Source organism: Ammospiza caudacuta, chromosome 2, assembly GCF_027887145.1.
Source record: "Ammospiza caudacuta isolate bAmmCau1 chromosome 2, bAmmCau1.pri, whole genome shotgun sequence".
Lineage (NCBI taxonomy): Eukaryota > Metazoa > Chordata > Aves > Passeriformes > Passerellidae > Ammospiza > Ammospiza caudacuta.
Window position 1 is genome coordinate 98,952,176 of NC_080594.1, and position 20,597 is coordinate 98,972,772.

A 20,597-nucleotide genomic window follows, 5' to 3' on the forward strand; every position below is an offset into this window, starting at 1 on the left:
GTAATAAATATATGGAGTTTATTTTTTTAAATCTTCATTGTCTGAGTTGCTTTCCTTTTACTGGCAGGCTTATAGAACTACAAAAGCCATGAAAACTCAATGCTAACTTAAAAGTGCAACCTCTGTTACTTTAATATTTTTATACTGAGTATCAAGGCATTGTTTACAGTAGATAATGAAATGGAGATGGGGCAGAAAACACACCTCTGAAAGACTTTCTACACAAAAGGATGAACACGTAGTTATTTGCACAAAGCATTAGAAAATACCGTGATATTTTATTATTAAAAATGCTGCTGAAAAGTTTATACATATGTGTCCAGCCATATATATCTTCTATCATTACTTAAGGCAAAAAAAACCAAAAAATTGCAAAACAATAACAGAAGAAACCATTGAACCCTGTGTGCCTCTTAAGGACAAGAATATAAGCCTGGGAAAGTACTTTTGTTTTTCTTTTACAGTTTCAAAGTATATTTTGATATCATTATTATAGAATTCTATGAAGACCCTATAAATCTGTTCCCTCTATAAATCATACATCAGTCCAGATGTATCAAATTATTAAATCAACTTGATTGTAATTACTTTTAAAAGCTAAAATCATTCACTTACAGGAACTTTTTTTACCCAAATGTCACAAGCCTGACACAGTACTGTACATATTGCTAGCAGAAGACAATTGGAAGTACTAAACAAATACTTTAATTCACATTACAAACATACCCAACTGATTATGATGCCAAGCATCATTACCTTTTTTTTCTACTTTTTTTTTTTTTTTTTTTTTTTTTTTTTTTTTTTTTTTTTCCAAACCTTTTTTTAAGAGTTATAAACTAATGCGTCTCAGCTGAGGCATTACATAGCTGGTGGAAATGGCCTGGTATAGAGTCAGCATTAATATATTATGTGATGGATCAGTGAAAAAAACAAAACAATTTTCCATTTCCTACTAGTTGTACTTTGGGGTTGCTGCTTCATCACATTCCAACCTGAGCTCCCAGGTCAGATTTATAGCACATTTACTGCAGATAAAGGATTATATCAGCCACATGTTGCATTTTTATCATGTCATTAACTTTGTATTTCTTTTCTTCAGAATTTCCTTTACTGCCTGCTACAACAAATAGTTGTGCAGATGAATAGACCTCAGTGAATCACCTTGTCTTTGCTTTTTTTTTGTAGGGGTGACTATTTCAAGGTATTTTATTAGGAAAAAAAATGTGTAGAAAACAAGAAGAGATACAAGGCATCTTGTGCTAATCATTATGGGACATATGATATCAATGTAGTTTAGTTGTGAATTAAAATAGAAAATACATCTGGGATAGTCACGTTCAAGTGCAGACCAATTTGTTCAAAGATCTTTGGTTACTATCTCTCAATGATGGAGTACCTTTCAAAGACAAAATATAAAGCAATCTTCATCTGCAAAAACTATATTCTGGGTTTTCACATTCAAATCAGTTGTTTGAATCAAACTGCAAAGTTACTTTGATAGTTCTGCTTGGCCCCTGTTTTTCTAGTGAAGGAAAAGCAGAAGGGAACAACCGGCTAATAATTTGACTTTCCTGAGAGTGATGCTCTCTGGGATTTTCAGTTTTATTCAAATGCAGAACAGCTGAGGATTTCTCTGCTTCTCTCTCCATAACGCTCACTGACTGTGGGACTGAGTGCAATGAATCAGCAAATAAGAATTTTCTGACAGGTACACTCTCAAGCGCAAAACAAGATACTGGGCTGATAAGTTCTTTACACACTCATCACTCTGAACAGTTTGAACAACAGCCAGCCAACCAACCCTGCATTTCCCAACTTTCAAATTGTGGTTTTATTTTGTTCAGCAATGTTGAGGAGGTGCTTTCTCAGCTGAGATTCTACTGCAACTGCTGGTGAGTTTAGAGCTAGTTTTCCTTGAAGAAGGCTGACCAAAACACAGGCTTTCATTGCTTTTGTCAGGGCACAAAACTCTTCCTAATGTATCACAATAACGAAGAGCTACAAACTGGACTCCAAATATATATTATTGGATGGTTCTTGGTTCAGTTCAACAAGCTTAAAATAGTAATTCTTTAATTATTTTCTTTTGTATTTTTTCTCTTTGTTTTCCAATCCATTGCTGTGTTGGAATTTAACAAAGGCTAACACAAAATTAAATTATAGAAAAAATGTTTCAGAAAAGAACAACAATCTCCTATGAATACTTTAACATGCACTAGTGCAACCTGTAAGAGAAAATACGCAGGTCACACAGACAACTGTATCCTCTGCATGACACCATGGCCTCATATAAATGAAACATGTTAGAAAAAACTCATGGTTTTTGTTAACCACTAGTAATTAAGAAGAAATTCCTCCTTTGGTCTTGGAGGAAACAGAGGTCATATGACTAATGTATATACACATAGGTCACAATCGAATGCACAATCTTTCTAAAAGCTCTTTTCAAACTGAAAACATCAATAAAAGCTGCTTCTTTTTTTGTTTGTTTTTAAACTCACAGCTATGTACATTTTTACAAAGTTTCTTTAAATATAGTTCAGGCTGGCAAGTCATCTCTTTGCACAGAACTATACGTATTTTACTGCATAGTCAGTCCTCCTCTTTTTTTTTTTTTCATTTTTGTTTTTAATAATAAAATTCTATTTTCCCCATCTGAATTACAGCTTCATATGCTGGGTAAAAGCCCATGGTGATGTCTTTGTTTTATCAACGGCCATGGTATGGCACATAAAGAATCTTTTTTATAATTTTATTTATTTTAAAAAAAACAAAACAAAACACCTGTACAGTCACTGGCTCTGTCTTCCAGAAGACTCTGCTTTGCTTGTTACACTTACAACACCATTTTAAATTACTTCTTCTGGCCCTAACTTTCAATCAAAGTGGCTGAGATCTTAAAGCAGTATTGTAACAGCAATGTACACTTTTCACATTTCACAGGGTTTGTAGTTGATCTTTAACATCAGTGAGTTTCTGTGGGAAGGATCAGTAAGAAAATAATGACTGTCCTTCTCTTTTACTTATTTTTACTTTAGATTTTGACAAGGTGTTCAATGAATGGTATATAACTTTTTCCTCTTCTTTTTTTTCTTTTTTTTTTTTTCTTTTTTCTTTCTTCCAAGTGGCTTGTGAGGGTAGATGGGGAAGGGCTGAGCTATACCCTAGTGGTCGAATGTCCATGGGGCAAATTTGTACTGTTTTGTCCTCCACTGAAAGTGTTGAAAGTATGCAAAGGCTGCATTCCTGTTAATGTATTTGGAATCATGGTTATGGTGTTGGGTGTCATTAGCGGGATGTCATCTGGGGACCTTCTCAAAGTGAGCGTGTAGTCAGGTGGACAGGTGAGTCTCAGTGTGTCGTGGGCCTGCAGCGATTCACACTCGTGGTCATGTTCTAGCTGCTTCATCTGCAAGGACATGATCTCCTCATTTTGTATGTGTGCTATGTCGTTGGTGGTGTTCCTCTGGGGGCTGGGGCGCCTGTGAGTCTCATGACGCCGCTTGTCCTTCTTGTAATATAACGCAGCAAATGCTAAAATATTGAGGAACAGCAAGGAGGCCCCCACAGCAATGGTGACACTCAGCTCTGTGGAGTAATCCCTCTTGTTTTCTATCAGAACTGTGGTATCCTCTGGAGCTGTTTTATGGGTGTCTTTCGAATGTTTGGGATTGTTGGCAGGTGTCATTGCTGGGCGTTTGGTGGCTGGCCATAATTTCCCAGGAGAACGCCGGGTCACATACGGAAAGGAGGTCATGTCAGGAGGGGGGACTTTAGTTGTGGTGGAAACATACTGAAATATTTCATTCAGGTTGTGAAGGTGTGGTACCAGCTCCAACCAGAAAGCAACTTTGGTTGCTCGATAGTGATCACGAACTCGGGGTTTCAGGCCAATGTGTAAATAAAGTTGGTCTTTAGGATTGTATTTGGACCAGGCTACTTCTTCAAAGCGGTTGGGTTTTGTGTGGATGAACTTTGTGTCCTGTGGAACAGGCTGGTTTGGATCTCTAAAAAAAAATTAAAACAGACAATATTACAGTCATTAACCTTTCTACAAAAAACCTACAACAAAACAAAAGCAAACAAACACGAAACCCTCTCAATCTTACAGTTAATAGTTTATCCAATATTTACGGTAACTGAAAAGTAGAAGATTAAAACATTCCCTAACTGAAGAACAGCTGTTAATAAGTAATCAAAAGAAAATTACTTACTGTACAGAGCATCTCAGATACTACAATAGATTTTGACATGAAAATGAAGAAATCATAGTGTTTCAGTTACCAAAAGGTCATCTGAAGTGATTCAATACCATTCTCCAAGGAGTGCATCTTAGAGACATACCATCTTAGAGAAGTACCAGCTACCTCTTTCCATAGTAAATGTGTAGGTTCAACCCTTCTCCAGGTTTGACACTAACTTTTTAATTTAAGGTACCACTTCTTCCACTGCTGCAAGTAGTAAACATGGGCAGTTTACTAAGCCCCATGGCAATATTGGAAGTCCCTCTGAACACACAGAATTATACTTGTGCACATATTACAAGAGAAACCTCTTCAAAACCTGAAGTAGCTGCGCTAATACATGTACCTGGCAACCATTTCTGCTTGGTTTTTTAAATTGAGCTATTAATCCTCCTCCATTTAAATACTTGCTTGGGTGAAAAAACACCTTTGAACTACCTTTGTGTCGCAAATCTTTTCATCATTCCCACTAGCAGAGGACTATTTGAAGGTTCCACGTGATCATTGCTACAAAGTCAAAGGACAATGGGCCTTAACTGATATGAGACATATTTTAGCCAAGATAACCAGTTTTAAAGTACTTCAGTAGCAGTAAGATAAGAGTAGTTCACAAGTCAGAGATAATTACAAAATTGGTAAATTATTTTTTTTTCTTACAGGTTCAGAATAAAGATAAACCAATGCCACAAAGAGCATTTAGATGTGGTTAATGTATGCATATCCTTATTATTATAAATTTAAATAAATAGCATAAAAAAATAGGAAGTTAAAATTACTTTTACAATACTAAGTTTAATAGTATGTTGCACATTAATTTAAAGCATCTTTTCTAGCAATGATAGCTTTCTGTGGCTTTGTCTCATGTTATACTGAGAGTAGATTATTTATTTCCTGTGCATTACTCAGAACTTTCCATTCTCTTGTTACTTATTTATATGCATTCGCTTATTTCCTGTGAAAAGAATTCTAATATTTTCCCTTTCTTCCAATATACAGTTATGTATATTCTGGGAATACCAAATTATATCCTTACAGATTTTAAAGCATATTTTTTCTTTCTCCATTTTCAAATGCCCATGAATCTAAGAGCCTACTTTAGCATTCCTTTGCTGTACATAAAGAGCTATTTCTTAGTTCTTAAATGTGACAAGTAATTTGACTTTAATAATCTTATGATTCCTGCATTCATTTCTACTTGAAAGAAGGTATCTTACTTTTTTTGAGAGAAAAGAAGAATTACTTTTCTAAATATTTTGGTATTTTGGCTTACTTATGCCTGTGGTTATAGTGTTTGGGGTTTTTTCAGGTGGTATAGTGTGCTGATTTTTTTTTTAGTATTAAAATATATCTCATCCTTCTCATTTCAATAACATTTAAAAAATACAAACTAGGGATTCTAAAATGCCTTCCTTCCTTCCTTCCTTCCTTCCTTCCTTCCTTCCTTCCTTCCTTCCTTCCTTCCTTCCGCCACTTCCTTCCTTCCTTCCTTCCTTCCGCCACTTCCTTCCGCCACTTCCTTCCGCCACTTCCTTCCGCCACTTCCTTCCGCCACTTCCTTCCTTCCGCCACTTCCTTCCGCCACTTCCTTCCTTCCTTCCTTCCTTCCTTCCTTCCTTCCTTCCTTCCTTCCTTCCTTCCGCCACTTCCTTCCGCCACTTCCTTCCGCCACTTCCTTCCGCCACTTCCTTCCGCCACTTCCTTCCGCCACTTCCTTCCTTCCTTCCGCCACTTCCTTCCTTCCTTCCGCCACTTCCTTCCTTCCTTCCTTCCTTCCTTCCTTCCTTCCTTCCTTCCTTCCTTCCTTCCTTCCTTCCGCCACTTCCTTCCGCCACTTCCTTCCGCCACTTCCTTCCGCCACTTCCTTCCTTCCTTCCTTCCTTCCTTCCTTCCTTCCTTCCTTCCTTCCTTCCTTCCTTCCTTCCTTCCTTCCGCCACTTCCTTCCTTCCGCCACTTCCTTCCTTCCTTCCTTCCTTCCTTCCTTCCTTCCTTCCTTCCTTCCTTCCTTCCTTCCTTCCTTCCGCCACTTCCTTCCTTCCTTCCGCCACTTCCTTCCTTCCTTCCGCCACTTCCTTCCGCCACTTCCTTCCTTCCTTCCTTCCTTCCTTCCTTCCTTCCTTCCTTCCTTCCTTCCGCCACTTCCTTCCGCCACTTCCTTCCGCCACTTCCTTCCGCCACTTCCTTCCTTCCGCCACTTCCTTCCGCCACTTCCTTCCTTCCGCCACTTCCTTCCTTCCGCCACTTCCTTCCTTCCGCCACTTCCTTCTGCCACTTCCTTCCGCCACTTCCTTCCGCCACTTCCTTCCGCCACTTCCTTCCTTCCTTCCGCCACTTCCTTCCGCCACTTCCTTCCGCCACTTCCTTCCGCCACTTCCTTCCTTCCTTACGCCACTTCCTTCCGCCACTTCCTTCCTTCCTTCCTTCCTTCCTTCCTTCCTTCCTTCCTTCCTTCCTTCCTTCCTTCCTTCCTTCCTTCCTTCCTTCCTTCCGCCACTTCCTTCCTTCCGCCACTTCCTTCCGCCACTTCCTTCCGCCACTTCCTTCCGCCACTTCCTTCCGCCACTTCCTTCCGCCACTTCCTTCCTTCCGCCACTTCCTTCCTTCCTTCCCCCTTCTTTCTTTCAACAGTTAGCCAAATTGTTTTAGTTCAGAAAAGAAAGATAATTTATTGGTAATTGTTCATCCCAGTTCAAACTAAAAAAGTAATATTCCCTTCCAAGCAGTACAGAAACAGATGTATGCTGCTGCTTTGAGGGATTCTAACATGCATGGAAGAAGGAAATAAAGCTATTTATTTTGTTATTAAAGAACAGACCGAAAGAGCTGCAAAATCTAAACACAAAGATATTGGCCCAATTCAATAGATCTACTTTGAAAAGTCTTTGGGGTTCATAATATAAATTCTAAGGCAAATTAAGAATCAACAAGGTTATCTAAACGTGAAACATTTTTTTTCTCAGAAACTCAAAATGCTGCAAGAGTTCTGGCACACAATGTTGTGTCATCCCCCTTGCTGTTCTGATTCCCATCCCAAAAGACTCTGGGAATGGTTCTAGAGAGAACTGATTCCTTAAGTTAGCTCTTGTAAACAAGTTGCAGTTGATACACAGAATAGAAGATGAAGAAGCTGAGAACTCACTTTAAAAAGCAGCCAAGCTGGACATGCACTTTTAAAATTTTTAGTGGTCTTATAAAAATTATTATTATTATCCTCATAGCTGATGATTATTTTAGTAAACAACATTTTTTAAAATTAGCATTCTCACTGTGGTCCCTTCCAACCATTTTGCATCCTGTGATTCCCTTTCCCTACAAAAAGCCTGAAAAACAAGTAAAGATCAGCCTCCTTTTTCCTCTCTGCCATCCTCTACTTCCATCTGTCATTTTTAACTATATTTATTGGGAGCAGCCAATTATGCTGCCGCCTCCTCCAAACACAAGAGAGTAAATAACATTACATGAGTCTGGGCTTGTATTTGCATATTTGTTTACATGGCTCTGTGTGGGCATGAAGTTGTCCCTTGAAACAAGAACCAGGAAAAAATCAACCATCCCTAGAGACAAGTAATTTCTTTGCTGAGGATATCAGAGCTCAGCCATTGACATCAAGTCTAGGGCTGATCACTTAAAAAATTAATAAAATTGTTTGAATAGTCTCTCTGAATTTGGAAGGTAGATATCTAAATTATGTTGGGTTTTCTTACAAGAAACAGGAATAGCAAAGTCCAGTCCTAAATAAGGGATCTAATAATGGACTTGGATCTTGGTTTTATAGACTAATGATTATTTGCCAAAAATATTCAGTAGATATAAACAAGAGAACTTTTACTTTCCTTGGCCATCCTGCTATGTACGCTGCCGAAAATTAATGAAGTTACAACTTATAACTTGTTTTTTCCTGGGGTACTTAGGCAGACTATTCTACTATAAACCATTTTCCTGTTTTATTGGTTGGCATAAAACATAGATGTACAGACAATAATTTCTCCTATCAAATCATCTGTTCAACAAAATTCTTGATCTGTTACTTTAATTTCAAATTTTCCCTTGGCTTTTAAGACTCCCAATTCCTTTGTGTTTCTAGATGTTCTTGAGCCTCAAGTGTGTTATTTCATAACAAAGACAGCCAGAAAACCTTCCTTTAAAGGAATCCACTGCAATCATGATGATAACATGCAATCAACATTGTGACATTATAATCTGAACAATATATTTCCAGTTCTGAACTTTTTACAGTATTGGCTCTCATAGGGAGGAGATTTCTTGTTTCCCCATTTGTCAGTTGGTAGGGAGGCTTTTCTTTTCTTCATCCGACTACTATAACAAGATTGATCATTATTGTTATTTATTTTGCTATTTCATTACTTATTTTTACCACTTTTAGAATTCAAACATCTTATCCACCAAAAAATGTCCCCATAATGAAATGCCTGATTTTTTTTTCATATGAAAGAAGACCATATCTTCTCTAAGGTGTATTTTTGTTAATGTGCAGAATAATCTCATTTCACCTGCCACCTTTTTCCTCCCATTTTCAGTCTGCACTAATTTTGCACAACTTAAGATGTTTTTGTATATTGTCATTCAATTCAAACCTCATGGGCACGAGACGTAAAATCAAAACAAAAACTTTTTTCTCAGGTGATATAAAGTAAATATTCCTGCAATGGATGTTGACTGAGGAGCAACACACACTCCTGTTCCTAAGGCAGATTAGTAGCGGACCTGGAGGATAAATGAAGGAATGTGGTATTTCATATCTGATTGTATTTTCATGGGAAGGATAGTGAATTAAGTTTTCTCATATCCCAAATTCCTTATAAGATGATGAAACACCATTTGTGTTCTAACTACTTCTGCCACAGCATTGACTATCACTCAGGAACTATTACATTAATGTACTTGAAATGTTTTAAATTTTTTTTTCTTTGTCTTCACTAGAGAGCAAAATGTCTTCACAGTTACATCATCTTTGTCTCCAACACTCTGAAATGCCCCTAGATGTTTTATTTTCTTTCAGTAGTACACTTTTCTCTGTATGATTTAAAAAAAAAATGGAAGAGAGAGAAAAACTGGCTTTTCTTCATTCTTCTGTTGATTCTTTTCATGCTGTCACAATACTAATAATGCCACAGACATTCCTGTTTGAAGGACTGTTATACAGGCATGTTTTCCCTTACCTCCTCTCCTCAATTATCCCCAGTTCCCACTGTTGCCATGCTCCCTGTCAGCTAAGGACTAACAGCTGAGGACTCCTTATGAGACGTAAGGAACACAAACCATAACTACACTGTTGTTTGACTAACACAGATTTGCCATTGGAGATAGTTATTTCTTCAGATGAAAACATCAAAAAGAAATGCAACAGCCTCATAAAAGAGTTGTCTGAGAACTGATTTGAAACTACACTTTAATAACTGCAAGTTTAATCAGGTCTTCTATTAGAGAACCAAACTGCATACAAAACACAGATATTCCTAATAACTCGTGTTTGTGCTTCAGATTCAACGGTACCTAAATAATTCTGGAGTATTTACCTGAAATACAAAGAAAACAAGGATATATCCTCTAGACCTTTATCTTTCCCAATACCAACACAGAGCTGGATGATGGTGATAAAAAGTAGAGTACTAAAATTCCTGAAAACCAGGGCAATTTTTAGAAACCTAATAGATGTCACTAATGAGAATATGGCTTTGTATCTACTGTGTGAAACTTGAAATCCCTCACAAGAGCATAGCTGGCTGAGTATCTATGAGGGACTGGCCCACAACCCCTCACATAGTTCACTCTTCCCCACTGATGTGTCTGCAAAGGAGGTAACATGGTCCTAACAAACAGAACTTGGCCTATAAAATTACCATTACAGTTAGGATGGCACTACTGGCAGCAGACTGAAGCTGCAAGTGCATGTCATAATGAAGCTCTCACATGTATTTCTGTGCATTGAGGAATTCAAAGCTGTATTTTCATGTTATTTTTGCATCCCAAATGTAGGATCTCAAACTTACTCTTTAATAAATTGTTTTCCTATTTCTAGGGCATGTTGGAAACAGTTTTGAAAAGGCCAAATGAAAAACACTAAATAATAATCACCATCATTTAAAAAAAAGAAGTCATAGGTGAAGGATTAGCAAAATACAGCTTCCAGGCATTCATTTGAAGCACAAGCTATTTGGCATTAAGCACTTTAATTGTCACCTCCTGTTTGCTAGCTTCAGTAACCAACTTACAAGTTAAACACAATAAAAGTACTGCGCCCTGTGCTGTGTCTTTCACCTACTGATTTTACAAGACTGACCTGCCCTACAAACCCAGCCTTGGCAGTAGGCCCATTAAACAGCGTGTGCTTTTTAGCAATGGATGGCCTGCCATTAAAAGTCCATCTGAATGATGCACCACCTGAGCCATAATTTTACAATAAGTACCTGAATGCAGCCTCCGTGGGAGAGTCATAGAGATTGGAAAAGTCTCAAACACATTAAAAATAAATAAATATATCTGCAGTTCTACTGTTCAAAGCTTACCTACAGGGAAATGCGAAATAATAAAATCTTTCCGCTAAAGGAGTTTTATGCGTTGCCATGGGTACAAATACAAAGCAAGACAAGTACTATCATAATAAGGATGGGAAATTATCAATTAAAAATAGGGTGGGGAAAAAAAACCAAAGCAGAGCCCGCAGCAATGCAGTTCTGAACTTGAGAGTTGAAGGACCTGAGTGGGTACAGAGATTCCAGATTGCAAGTGAATGAGCAGAGTGGAGAACAGTTACCCCAGAGATCCCATTGCTCTAGGCTTGAGATGCTACAACCTTTGCCTTTCTGTTTGAGGAACCAGAGGTGCAGAACAAATGTAATCTTAAAATATTATCTGCCTCCAAGTATTCTCCTGTACGATGCAGAACGATTAATCATTGCTCAACCAAACCAAGAAAAGACCCCATCAAGGTAATATGCATTGTGTTGCTCTTTTCCTTTCCTTTGAAAACTGAAATTTTACAGCCAGAGGCCATTTCTAATGATACATCTTTCAGACTGCCTGTATGGGAGTGAGCCTGTAATAGGATATATACCCCATTCCTATCTCATCAGCAATGGGGAAGTTTCAGAAATTACTAATGGCTCTCCCAAAGCACCTGTTTTTGCCTTTAGGTATAGTATGACAATGGCTTTATAACCAGAGAACTGGGTATAGCCTGCTGAAATTAGTTTTCAAGCAGCAACAGCTGGAAAGTGCTTGAAATTATGAGTAATGGTGGCAGCTGGGACTGTGAGAAGCTCCTGTCAGCCTCAAAAACTGCTTAAATACAACTTCTTAATATACAGGGAATAATAATAAAGTAATTGGAAAAAATAGCGAGACCATGGAGATCTTTCATAACCATAGTAATTCCAATGAGTATATTTGTAGGGATCAGAAGTTCTCTATTTATACATAGCACTTAATCTACCAAAATAAAGACAAACTGATGGTATCATCATCTCTGCGCATGTGGTACAGCCATCATGCAGCATTGTCCGTCCATAAACCAGGATTTCAACACAAAATTTGCCCATCCCAGTACTGAAGCTTCTTGTTGCCAAATACATCTAAATATTACACAGTTGATTCATTTTTGTTGCTGAACTCCAGGGTTTCTGCATGCTTTTTTACCTGCTTATCTGATACGCAGTACAACAAAAGAATTTTTTTTCCTTGTGCACTGACCTGAAGCATTTAAATGGTTTTTACTCAATTTATGCTTGAGGTTCTTGTTAAGACTGCAAAATCTCTCTCTCAACCACCATTTAGATTCATGGAAGGCTACAAGGGAGCTAAAGCCTCTGAGTGTTTCACAATAGGCATCTGAGTTTTTCTTATATAGCTGCACACTGTTCACTGCAGTGCAGTAAAGCTGCAGTTTCCAGAGCCCAATCCTGCCATTAAACATTCTGTGGAAAGATTTACAGCCCCTTTGTGCCACAAGTATCTTTGTTTTAATTCAGTACTGAAGACTCAAGGTTAACAAAAAAAGCCCTTGACGCTGAAGTAAAGCACTGCAATACTGTTAAAAGGAATGTTATAGGAAGAGAACAGAATTTATTAATATTGCTCACAGATTAAGCTGCTTTGAGGGTTATTTCCTTGGTGTTTACAACTCTATTTCATCAAAATATTGATGTCTTTATTTTGTTTTGTAAGCAGAATTAATTTAATTTTTTAACTTTCTCAAAGCAAAATTTATATATGAGTCTCTTCTTCATTCCAGTCAAGTACTTATTATTGCCATTACAGCCCTCAGAGGGAAAAAAAAATTTCCAGTGTCTGCCTTTCTGTTCTAATTTCTCCCTGGGTCCTCATCCCTGTGAAGGTCGCTGAAAAACAAGAACTTTCTTTCTTTTGTAGCAGATAAGTGCTATCTGCCTGACAGTTCCTTCTTCAAGTAGCAGACATGTTGCCTCTGATTTTTCAGTATCTTAGTGAACCACCTTTTCTCTGAGACATGCTTTTTGTCTTAGTAATTGTCCTATTTTTTGAACCAAAAATACAGTGTGTTATTATTCTCATTGAGCTACTGAAAGAAAATACTTTGAGGGAACACACTAATTAAAAATCTATTAAATATGAATAAGCCTCATTTACCTCCTGCCTTAGCACAAATATTTCTATACAACTACTTCAAAATCAGATTTTGAGGCCACTGGAATGGGATACTGACTATTTTAGAAGTATGCTATCAGCAAAATGAATGCTAGGGGTCACACTTACCCAGTTTTGGCAAAGTTAGTCCAGTATGTCATAACCACTGCACTAAGCATGACATCATTCTTGGAAAAGTTACAGTTGAACAGTTCTGTGGGACCAATCATAGGAATCCCAAACACATAAGGGACTTCATCACCATGAGCTGAATCAGCCCAGCTGGGTTTCATTTCACTTTGGCAATGGTGATAAAATGCATAGAAATATGTTGGAGATCCATACTGGGCGTGCAGGTCAGCCGTGGCAACAGCTGGAGCAACCCATTGGTGGTCTGTAAAAAGAGCAACCAGGGTCTTCCGTCTTGTTTCGGGATTTTCTTTGTCTGCCCAGTCGGTGTACATGAATTTAATGGTCTCTCGCAGTGTGTCCTTCCCTTCTGGATAGCCATATAGATTGTCCACAAAATTGGAGACAGAAAAGTCAAAATCATTAGGAGAAACACCGTCTTCATTGTCTACAATGCCATCCACAAATTTCAAACCTTCCCCTTGATTCACACCCAGCATTATATCATAGTTAAGGAATTCCCCTTGCTCCATTAGAATCTGAGGGTCATCTGGAATCACGTCTCCATCTATCACAGGCCCAAAGGCAATGTGGTACGTGGCTGGAGTGATAGTCTGTTGAATGAGTTCTTTGTAATTCTTATTCCGCAGACATTCAACCAAATCAGTGGTATCCAGCATGTCGCAGCCCACTTTATCTGCCAATATCCGAGTGTACTTGGCAGGCTGATAGTTCACTGCCCAGCTGGACAGGGCTGTTCCACTCTGTATGATTGCCTTTTGGAACAAACCTGCAGGTGCAAATCATTCAAATACAGATCTAATTAGATATTAAATATATATATTTATATATATTTTAAAAAATGTAAAGTATTTCTCACTAAGGAAACAGATTATAGAATCCCTCAAGGATGCATACAATGAAATTTTGAATAAATTTCCATAGATCCTACTCACTGCTCCCTTTTGATGTTATGTAGAATAGGCTACTATCTAAAATCTGCCACGTTCTTGATTACACACACAAAAAGCATAAAGGTTTCAGGTTACTGTTTCAAGAACAAAGCTCATTCCTGTACTGCTGCTTTCTTGTACCTGATGGAAGTCCTCTGGCTTTACCACATTGGTAGTCCTGTGAAAAGTTCTTTGAAGGACTGGCAGCTAAAGGCAATCAAATGCTCTTTGCCATGTAAATGACACTCATAAATGTGCCTTTCAGTAGTTTAAAGGTCAAATGAAAATTACACATTCTCATTTCCTTCACAAAAGCCATGCATCATACTAACTTGAAAAAATCTACTCTGTTAAAAGCAATTTCATATGTTTGAATCTTCTATTCTGAAATTTTTAATTGACCATTTAATTTTTAAATGATTATTGTGTGTATGTTAACATTGCTTATATGTTGAATTGTGTGTGTCTGTGAATTGTGTGTGCGTGCATGTGTAACCCTACTTATATGTAGAATTAAAATTGTAACATTTAAATTGTTTTGCCAAAGAGCAAGATGATATTCAATTGTTCTTTCTGGTTGTTTTACTAATATACAAACTGGAGCATGAAGAAAAGAAAGATGAAAAACCAATCTGAAGAGTTTCTTTGCTTAAAGCACTGAAAGGCAAGGAGAGCTTACTGGTGAATCTGCCCCATCTGTGTTTTTTTGTTCTGGTAAAAACACTAAAATGGCCTATTTTATATTTAAACTGAAATACTTGGGTGTCTTCTGCACATGGTTTCTACCATCATGTTCTCAAAATGCAAAAGACAGAAAAGTTAGAAAAGCATGTGGGGTTTTTGTTGATATACTTTTGAGGATGATAACTGAATGCACACAATAAAAAATTTCAATTATTTAATCAGTTAAGTTTTTCATGGCTCCATCTGCTTGATTTTGGCATGGCTTGCTCAACAGTTATTCACTGGAATTTTATTTGTATGAATAGACTGAATTGTCAAGCATAACTATGTATTTCAAAACTAGGTGTGTTTTCCAGCCTCCCTGCTATAACTTCTGGCTATGGCTTATCTGTTACAAATTTCTGTCTGTTTTATTGTGATAGAAATGACATGGATTAATAAATACAATAGATATTTTTGTGTTGTCTTTTATCTACTCTTTGTAGATTTGATCTTATCACCAGGAATATTTATAGTTCAGTACAGGTGCTGTGCATTCTTGGAGTTTGGGTTTGGGTTTTTTGGAGGGTGAGGTGCTGAGGGTAGAAATCCCACAGCTTCCTTACCAAAATCTGAAGAACACTGTGTGGGATCACATAGTACTTGTGGGGAGTTAAACACAGTTTTTATTAAGGCTTTGTTATATTTCTACTATGTAAGGAAAGCATCTACATACATGCTGAAAGTGCAGCCAAGAGTGTACAAAAAATCAAAAAGGTCAATGCTCTTTTCCATTTTAATTAGGGCAAATTCTTTGACAGAAGAGCCAGTGGAAGCTGTTGATAAAGCTAGAAAAAATATATTGCCCATGGCATTTGATGCATGAGGTTAATGCTGTAATAATATTTAGTTTTCTTATAAACATATTTATGTTGACTAATACAAATCTAGAATTCTATCTAGTAGGTATTTTACAAAAATTGCAGACCTCATGTAATTCTAATTCAGCCTACCTTGTTTGGCCCTTTCATTACATTTTAACATTTAAAAAAAAAAAAGAAGAAAAAAAAGTACTTTGCCTGGAGGATTGTTACCTTCTGAATAGTGGGAGAGTGTCAGGAGACTGACACAGGAAGCTCCTGCCCCAGATCCAAAAATAGTAACTCTCTTCGGGTCTCCTCCAAAAGATCCAATATTTTCTTCAATCCAACGTAAAGCTTGGATTTGGTCAAGCAATCCATAATTGCCTTTTGCAGCTTGGTCCCCAGTACTTAAAAAACCTATAAGGCAAAACCCCATAATTTTAGTTCACCAGATACAGAGTTAGCTACAGGGTATCTACATATTCACAACACATCTTCCCATCTTTTCATCTTCTGTGGTTTTTTTTTTTCTTCTTCTTTTTAAAGGTCACAGTCCTAGTTAAATGTCTCCTGAGCAAGCAGAGAAATTCTGTGTGCTGTTTTGCTTGATTTTTTTTCCCTACTTCAGAGATCCCATTTATGAGGAATCACTATTTTCCTATTGAAATGTTTCTGTAACAATGCAACAATACAGAAAGACAATTTAAATATTTTATAACTAGGATGTGAGTCGGGTGCAAAATCTTAGGAAATTATTTTTGACAAAGATGTGAGATAGCCAGTCTATGACTGAGAACAAAACTCTCTAACACATTATTTTAAATACTTCTTACCAAAATTTTCCTAAACTACATAGCTCTTTAAATTTCTGTACTTATGATATGGATAAATGTACTCCGAAACAGAAAAAAGAAGGCTGAAGTAAAAAGAAAAAAAGAACATGAAAAAGCCTAGGAGAAAAAAAAATTACATTTCAATTTCACAGAGGATGTTTATTAGGAAGAAAGCAAGTAAATCCATGACAACATAGCCTTTGGTGGGAAGACTTTATCTGAACAAATCAGGTCTTGTCTTTCTCTTTGGAAATTGCAGGAAAACTCGTGCTGCTGTTTTTTGTTCCTGTGCTGTGGTTACCAGATTCTAGAAAAAAAAAACATGGCATGTTTGCTGCTTGTCTTGCAACTGCGAACAAAATTACCATAAGATTAGGATTGAGATTAATGTTGGTTTTTTGAAACCAGCTAAGGTGAAACATTGCAGTTATCCCTGCTGCCTATCATTCACAGTTAAGACATGTGCTATGTCCAAATTACCACATTGAGTTGTGTACTCACAGTCCTTTCTTTAACACCCTTTGCTGTTAGACAACTTTTCCTGTTAGACAACTGCAAAGTCAGAAGTCTATTAGAAATACCTTACAGCATATGGAAGTTTTCAGATGGACATTACTGATTTAGGCACCAGTGACAGCTGTCAAAGACAAAACAAGGAAATCACTTGGCAAGTTTTTTCCAGCTAATTATCAGTTGAGAAATATTTGCTAGAAGGGGGACCCAGGACCCAGAAGATTTATGATGTGGTGCAGTTGGAAATGAAAGAGTCTGTTATGATAAACCATGTGAGCCTGCTGTAACAAGACCTCCATGCTCCTGACTGGAAGGTGAGTCCTAGGTCCCTAGGGGAAAAAAGACTTTGCAGTACATTTCCCAGGCTTTGTAAAGGGGAACAGATCTCTTTGCATTGGCTGTAATAATTTTTTTGTTTATAGGAAAAATGAAAATACACATGAAGGAAGGTATTCACATAATGGACAAAGCAGAATTCAAATCATATCCATATTGCTAAGTAACATGATAAAGCTTTTTCATTTAAAAAGCCTCTACTAATGGAAAGCACAGTCATAAGAATGGCAGTAACCTTTTTTTCTCTTCTGTGCAAATGGAGAAAAAATAAACACTCTTAATCCATAATTGTCTCAATTTATTTTTTTAAGAGATGTGTTTTTCTTTTTTTTCACATGCCTTTATTATCTTTATAAGCCTGTCAAAGAAAGAATAATCCACTTGCTGGCTTTGTTGCTGTAGCTCACTGCAATATTCTATAATACTCTATAATTAAGGCTTTATTCAATCAGAACTATGACATCCATTGGATAAAGGAAGGGTTGTAACCTTTAAAGCAGGATGGTAATTAATATTCAGAGCCGAAACCAGTTTTAGTTCTACTAGTAGCATCAAACTAAAGCTGTTTGAACTTCTTAATTTTGAATTCTTACCAAATGTTCTAAAAGGTGAACTTGGTAAAGCTGTAGTCAATGAATATCTAATGTTCAAAAGATGAAGTATTTTTTTTCTGTTTCTACAGTTGTCTGCTGATTCTCATTAATTGCAAGAATAAATTTTCTTAATTTAAAAACTAATCACCATGGCAAAGAGTCAGCCCCACGTTACACAAACTGAATTCATAAATCTGTCTTTTCTTGCCAAGGATATATTTTCTTTCGTGCTCTGAGTACCAGAACAAAATATTTTTTCAAAGCTATTTGAAGAAATTCAGGCAAATAGTAACTATTTGTCCAGATATACACAACACTAAGGGGTTTTTTGGCATTTTTCTATATTGCTTCAGTGAAGAGAAAAAAAAAATGCTTCTTTAAACTGAAGTTCCTGAAATAACTGTTATTTTTCTCTGACTCTATGAAGGAAAGCATTCAAGTAAAATTCTTTCGTTTTAGACTACTAGACAGAAATCATGATGGAGAAAAAGATTGCAAATGGAAATTGCTGGGAATTTTCCTTTTCTACAACCTTTAAAAATGCTGCTCAAAAGCCACATGCTGTCACTTGCACTGTTTTGATAACACAGTGAATACACAAAGCTACACACAAAGCTCTTTTAGATCACACTTAGATAAAAAGAAATCCCTAGCTTTATCTTTATGGTTGGTTATTACCATGCCTGAGTGGGCGTGGCTGGTGAGAGAGAGACGGTGAATCTTGTTTCTTGATTCAGAAGGCTGATTTATTAAGATATATATATAATACATTATGACTATACTAAATAAAATATAGAGAGAGGTTTTGCAGAGCTGCTAGCCAAGCTAGGAAGAGATAGAAAAGAAAGAATCCACAACAAAGCTGTGGCCAAAGACTCAGTCCCCTGGCTTGCACTGGTGATTGGCCCTTAATTATAAACATAGAACATGAGCCAATCAAGGTGTCCCTGTTGCATTCCCCAGCAGCTGATAATAATTGTTTACCTTCTCTTCGGGGGCCTCTGGCCTCCCGAAGATGCAGAAATCTGAAAGAAAGGATTTCTGTGAAGAAATGTCTGCGACATCTCACCTTTCTAAATTGTATAAAAATAAAAGAAAAATGCTGATGTGGAATGAACAGGAAATTCCTTCACCTATAAAATATAGAAGACTAATAAATCACTAAAACAATCCTACAATATAAGAAAATGCAAAATACAATGTAAAGAGAATTTGAGTCCATGCAGCTGAGTTTCAGGAACAGTCCAAGAGCCAAAGTTGTTTCCCTTGGAATATCTGAGAGTCCTTTTGGTCCTGAAACAGACTTCTGCAAAAGAGTTCCATCAATAGTTATCAAAAACCATTGACAGTCTTAATACAATTTTAAACAATTTAAAACAATTTGTACAATTTTGAAATGTCCTTTCTGGCCTTTCAGTGCTTCAGCGCTTCAGAGCTGCTGCCCTCTATTTTCAATCTTTTTTTTTTTTTTTTTTTTTTTTTTTTTTTTTTTTTTTTTTTTTTTATCGAAAAGCAAAAGAGCAGCAGCCGGGCAGAGCAGTGCCAGAGAAGGAAAGGCCCTGGGGGCCCTGGCCCATGCTGGACCAGGAACCCCAAAACTGGCTCACAAAGGGGGACCCGGACCGGTGGGACAAACCAGAATCCCCAAAAACATAAGGAGGCCAAGTGATGGCCCTGGCCCAGGAACTCCCTGAGCCAAACATCCCAGGCCAAACCCATAAGGAAGGCTCTGCATTCCCGCAGGCCTGAACCCTGCTGCCAGCACAATGGCAGCACGGGTAGTGAGACGCTTCCTTTCCCCTAAACCACTGAGGCATGCTAGCAGCAGGGAAATAGAAGCCTTCCCCAGCAATCCCATCTGGGGTCTGGAGATATTTGTTTCCCACAGCAAACCAGCTATGGTCTCCTCCAACCGTGCCCTCTCCCTCTGCAATGCATCGGGTTTGTCTCTCATCCGCCCCCTGGCTTCATCCCCATCCCCTCCGGGCTGGGGATCAGAGGCAGAACTCTCTGGATGCACCTGCCCCCCCATGCCACTAGGACACAAGAGAGGCGGTGGCCTCCATGGGACAATCCCCGAAAAACCACCCCCCAAACTGCCGAGAATGCTGATCTTAAAAACAGGCAGCTGGACTGCTGCAATAGTCAGCTGGCGGGCAGCCCCCGCTCCATGGAAGGAGAGACCCCCCCGCCGGGGCGACTGCTGGGACGTCCGGTGGAAGCAGCGGGGAGGGAGCCGAAACTGGGGAGGGAACCGCGCTGAGAGTGGGATCAGCCGCGGGCTGCTCCGAGGGTCCCGCAGGTTCAGTGGCGTTTTCAGCCCCATCCTGAACAGGAACTGTCTCGGCTGGAGGAGGCGGGGACGCGCGGGAACACGCTGTTGCTGCGTCCCTTGGCTCTGAAAGCGGCGGCAGGCACGGCACAGGCAGCAGCGGAGCAGGGAGAAGCGGCGGAGCATCGCTGTTGCTTAGCAACAGGTCAATCACCGGAAGTGCTGTCTCTTCTGCCTTCTCCGACGCTGACTCTTGCGGGGGCGGGGAGGCCGGTGAAACCGCGGGCGGGACCGCCTGGAGAGGCGGAGACGGGATCTCCTGGAGTGACGGCTCTAGCAGGGGCGTGGAGGAAGCCTCGGAGACCGGTGCCGCCCCCATGTCTGAAGGCGGAGTCTGAGTGGCTTGAGCGGCCACTCCCATCCCCCCGGAGAGAGAGAAGGGGGGGAAGGAGAAAACTCCATCTGAACATGCTCCGGAGCAAGAGTAAAAAAAACTTCTTCGTGCCGCGAAGTTTCGACCCCCCCCCCTCACCGTGAAGCAGGTGGGGGCGGAAAGCCCAAAGTCATCACCCACGGGG

The 20,597-nt window shown here is 38.7% G+C and overlaps 1 protein-coding gene across 2 annotated transcripts in view; it reads right to left on the reverse strand.

Annotated features, from left to right (window-relative positions):
• Window positions 1–2,567: 2,567 nt before the first annotated feature.
• Window positions 2,568–20,597, reverse strand: part of NLGN4X (neuroligin 4 X-linked) — a 170,989-nt gene continuing 152,959 nt past the window's right edge. For both annotated transcript variants that reach the window (XM_058824948.1, XM_058824946.1), the window contains 3 exons: window positions 15,704–15,889; window positions 12,994–13,783; window positions 2,568–4,007 (listed from right to left, as the gene is read on the reverse strand). In XM_058824948.1, coding sequence (XP_058680931.1) covers window positions 3,158–4,007; window positions 12,994–13,783; window positions 15,704–15,889 — 1,826 coding nt within the window. In that variant the 3' untranslated portion in view covers window positions 2,568–3,157. The remainder of the gene's footprint in view (window positions 4,008–12,993; window positions 13,784–15,703; window positions 15,890–20,597) is intronic.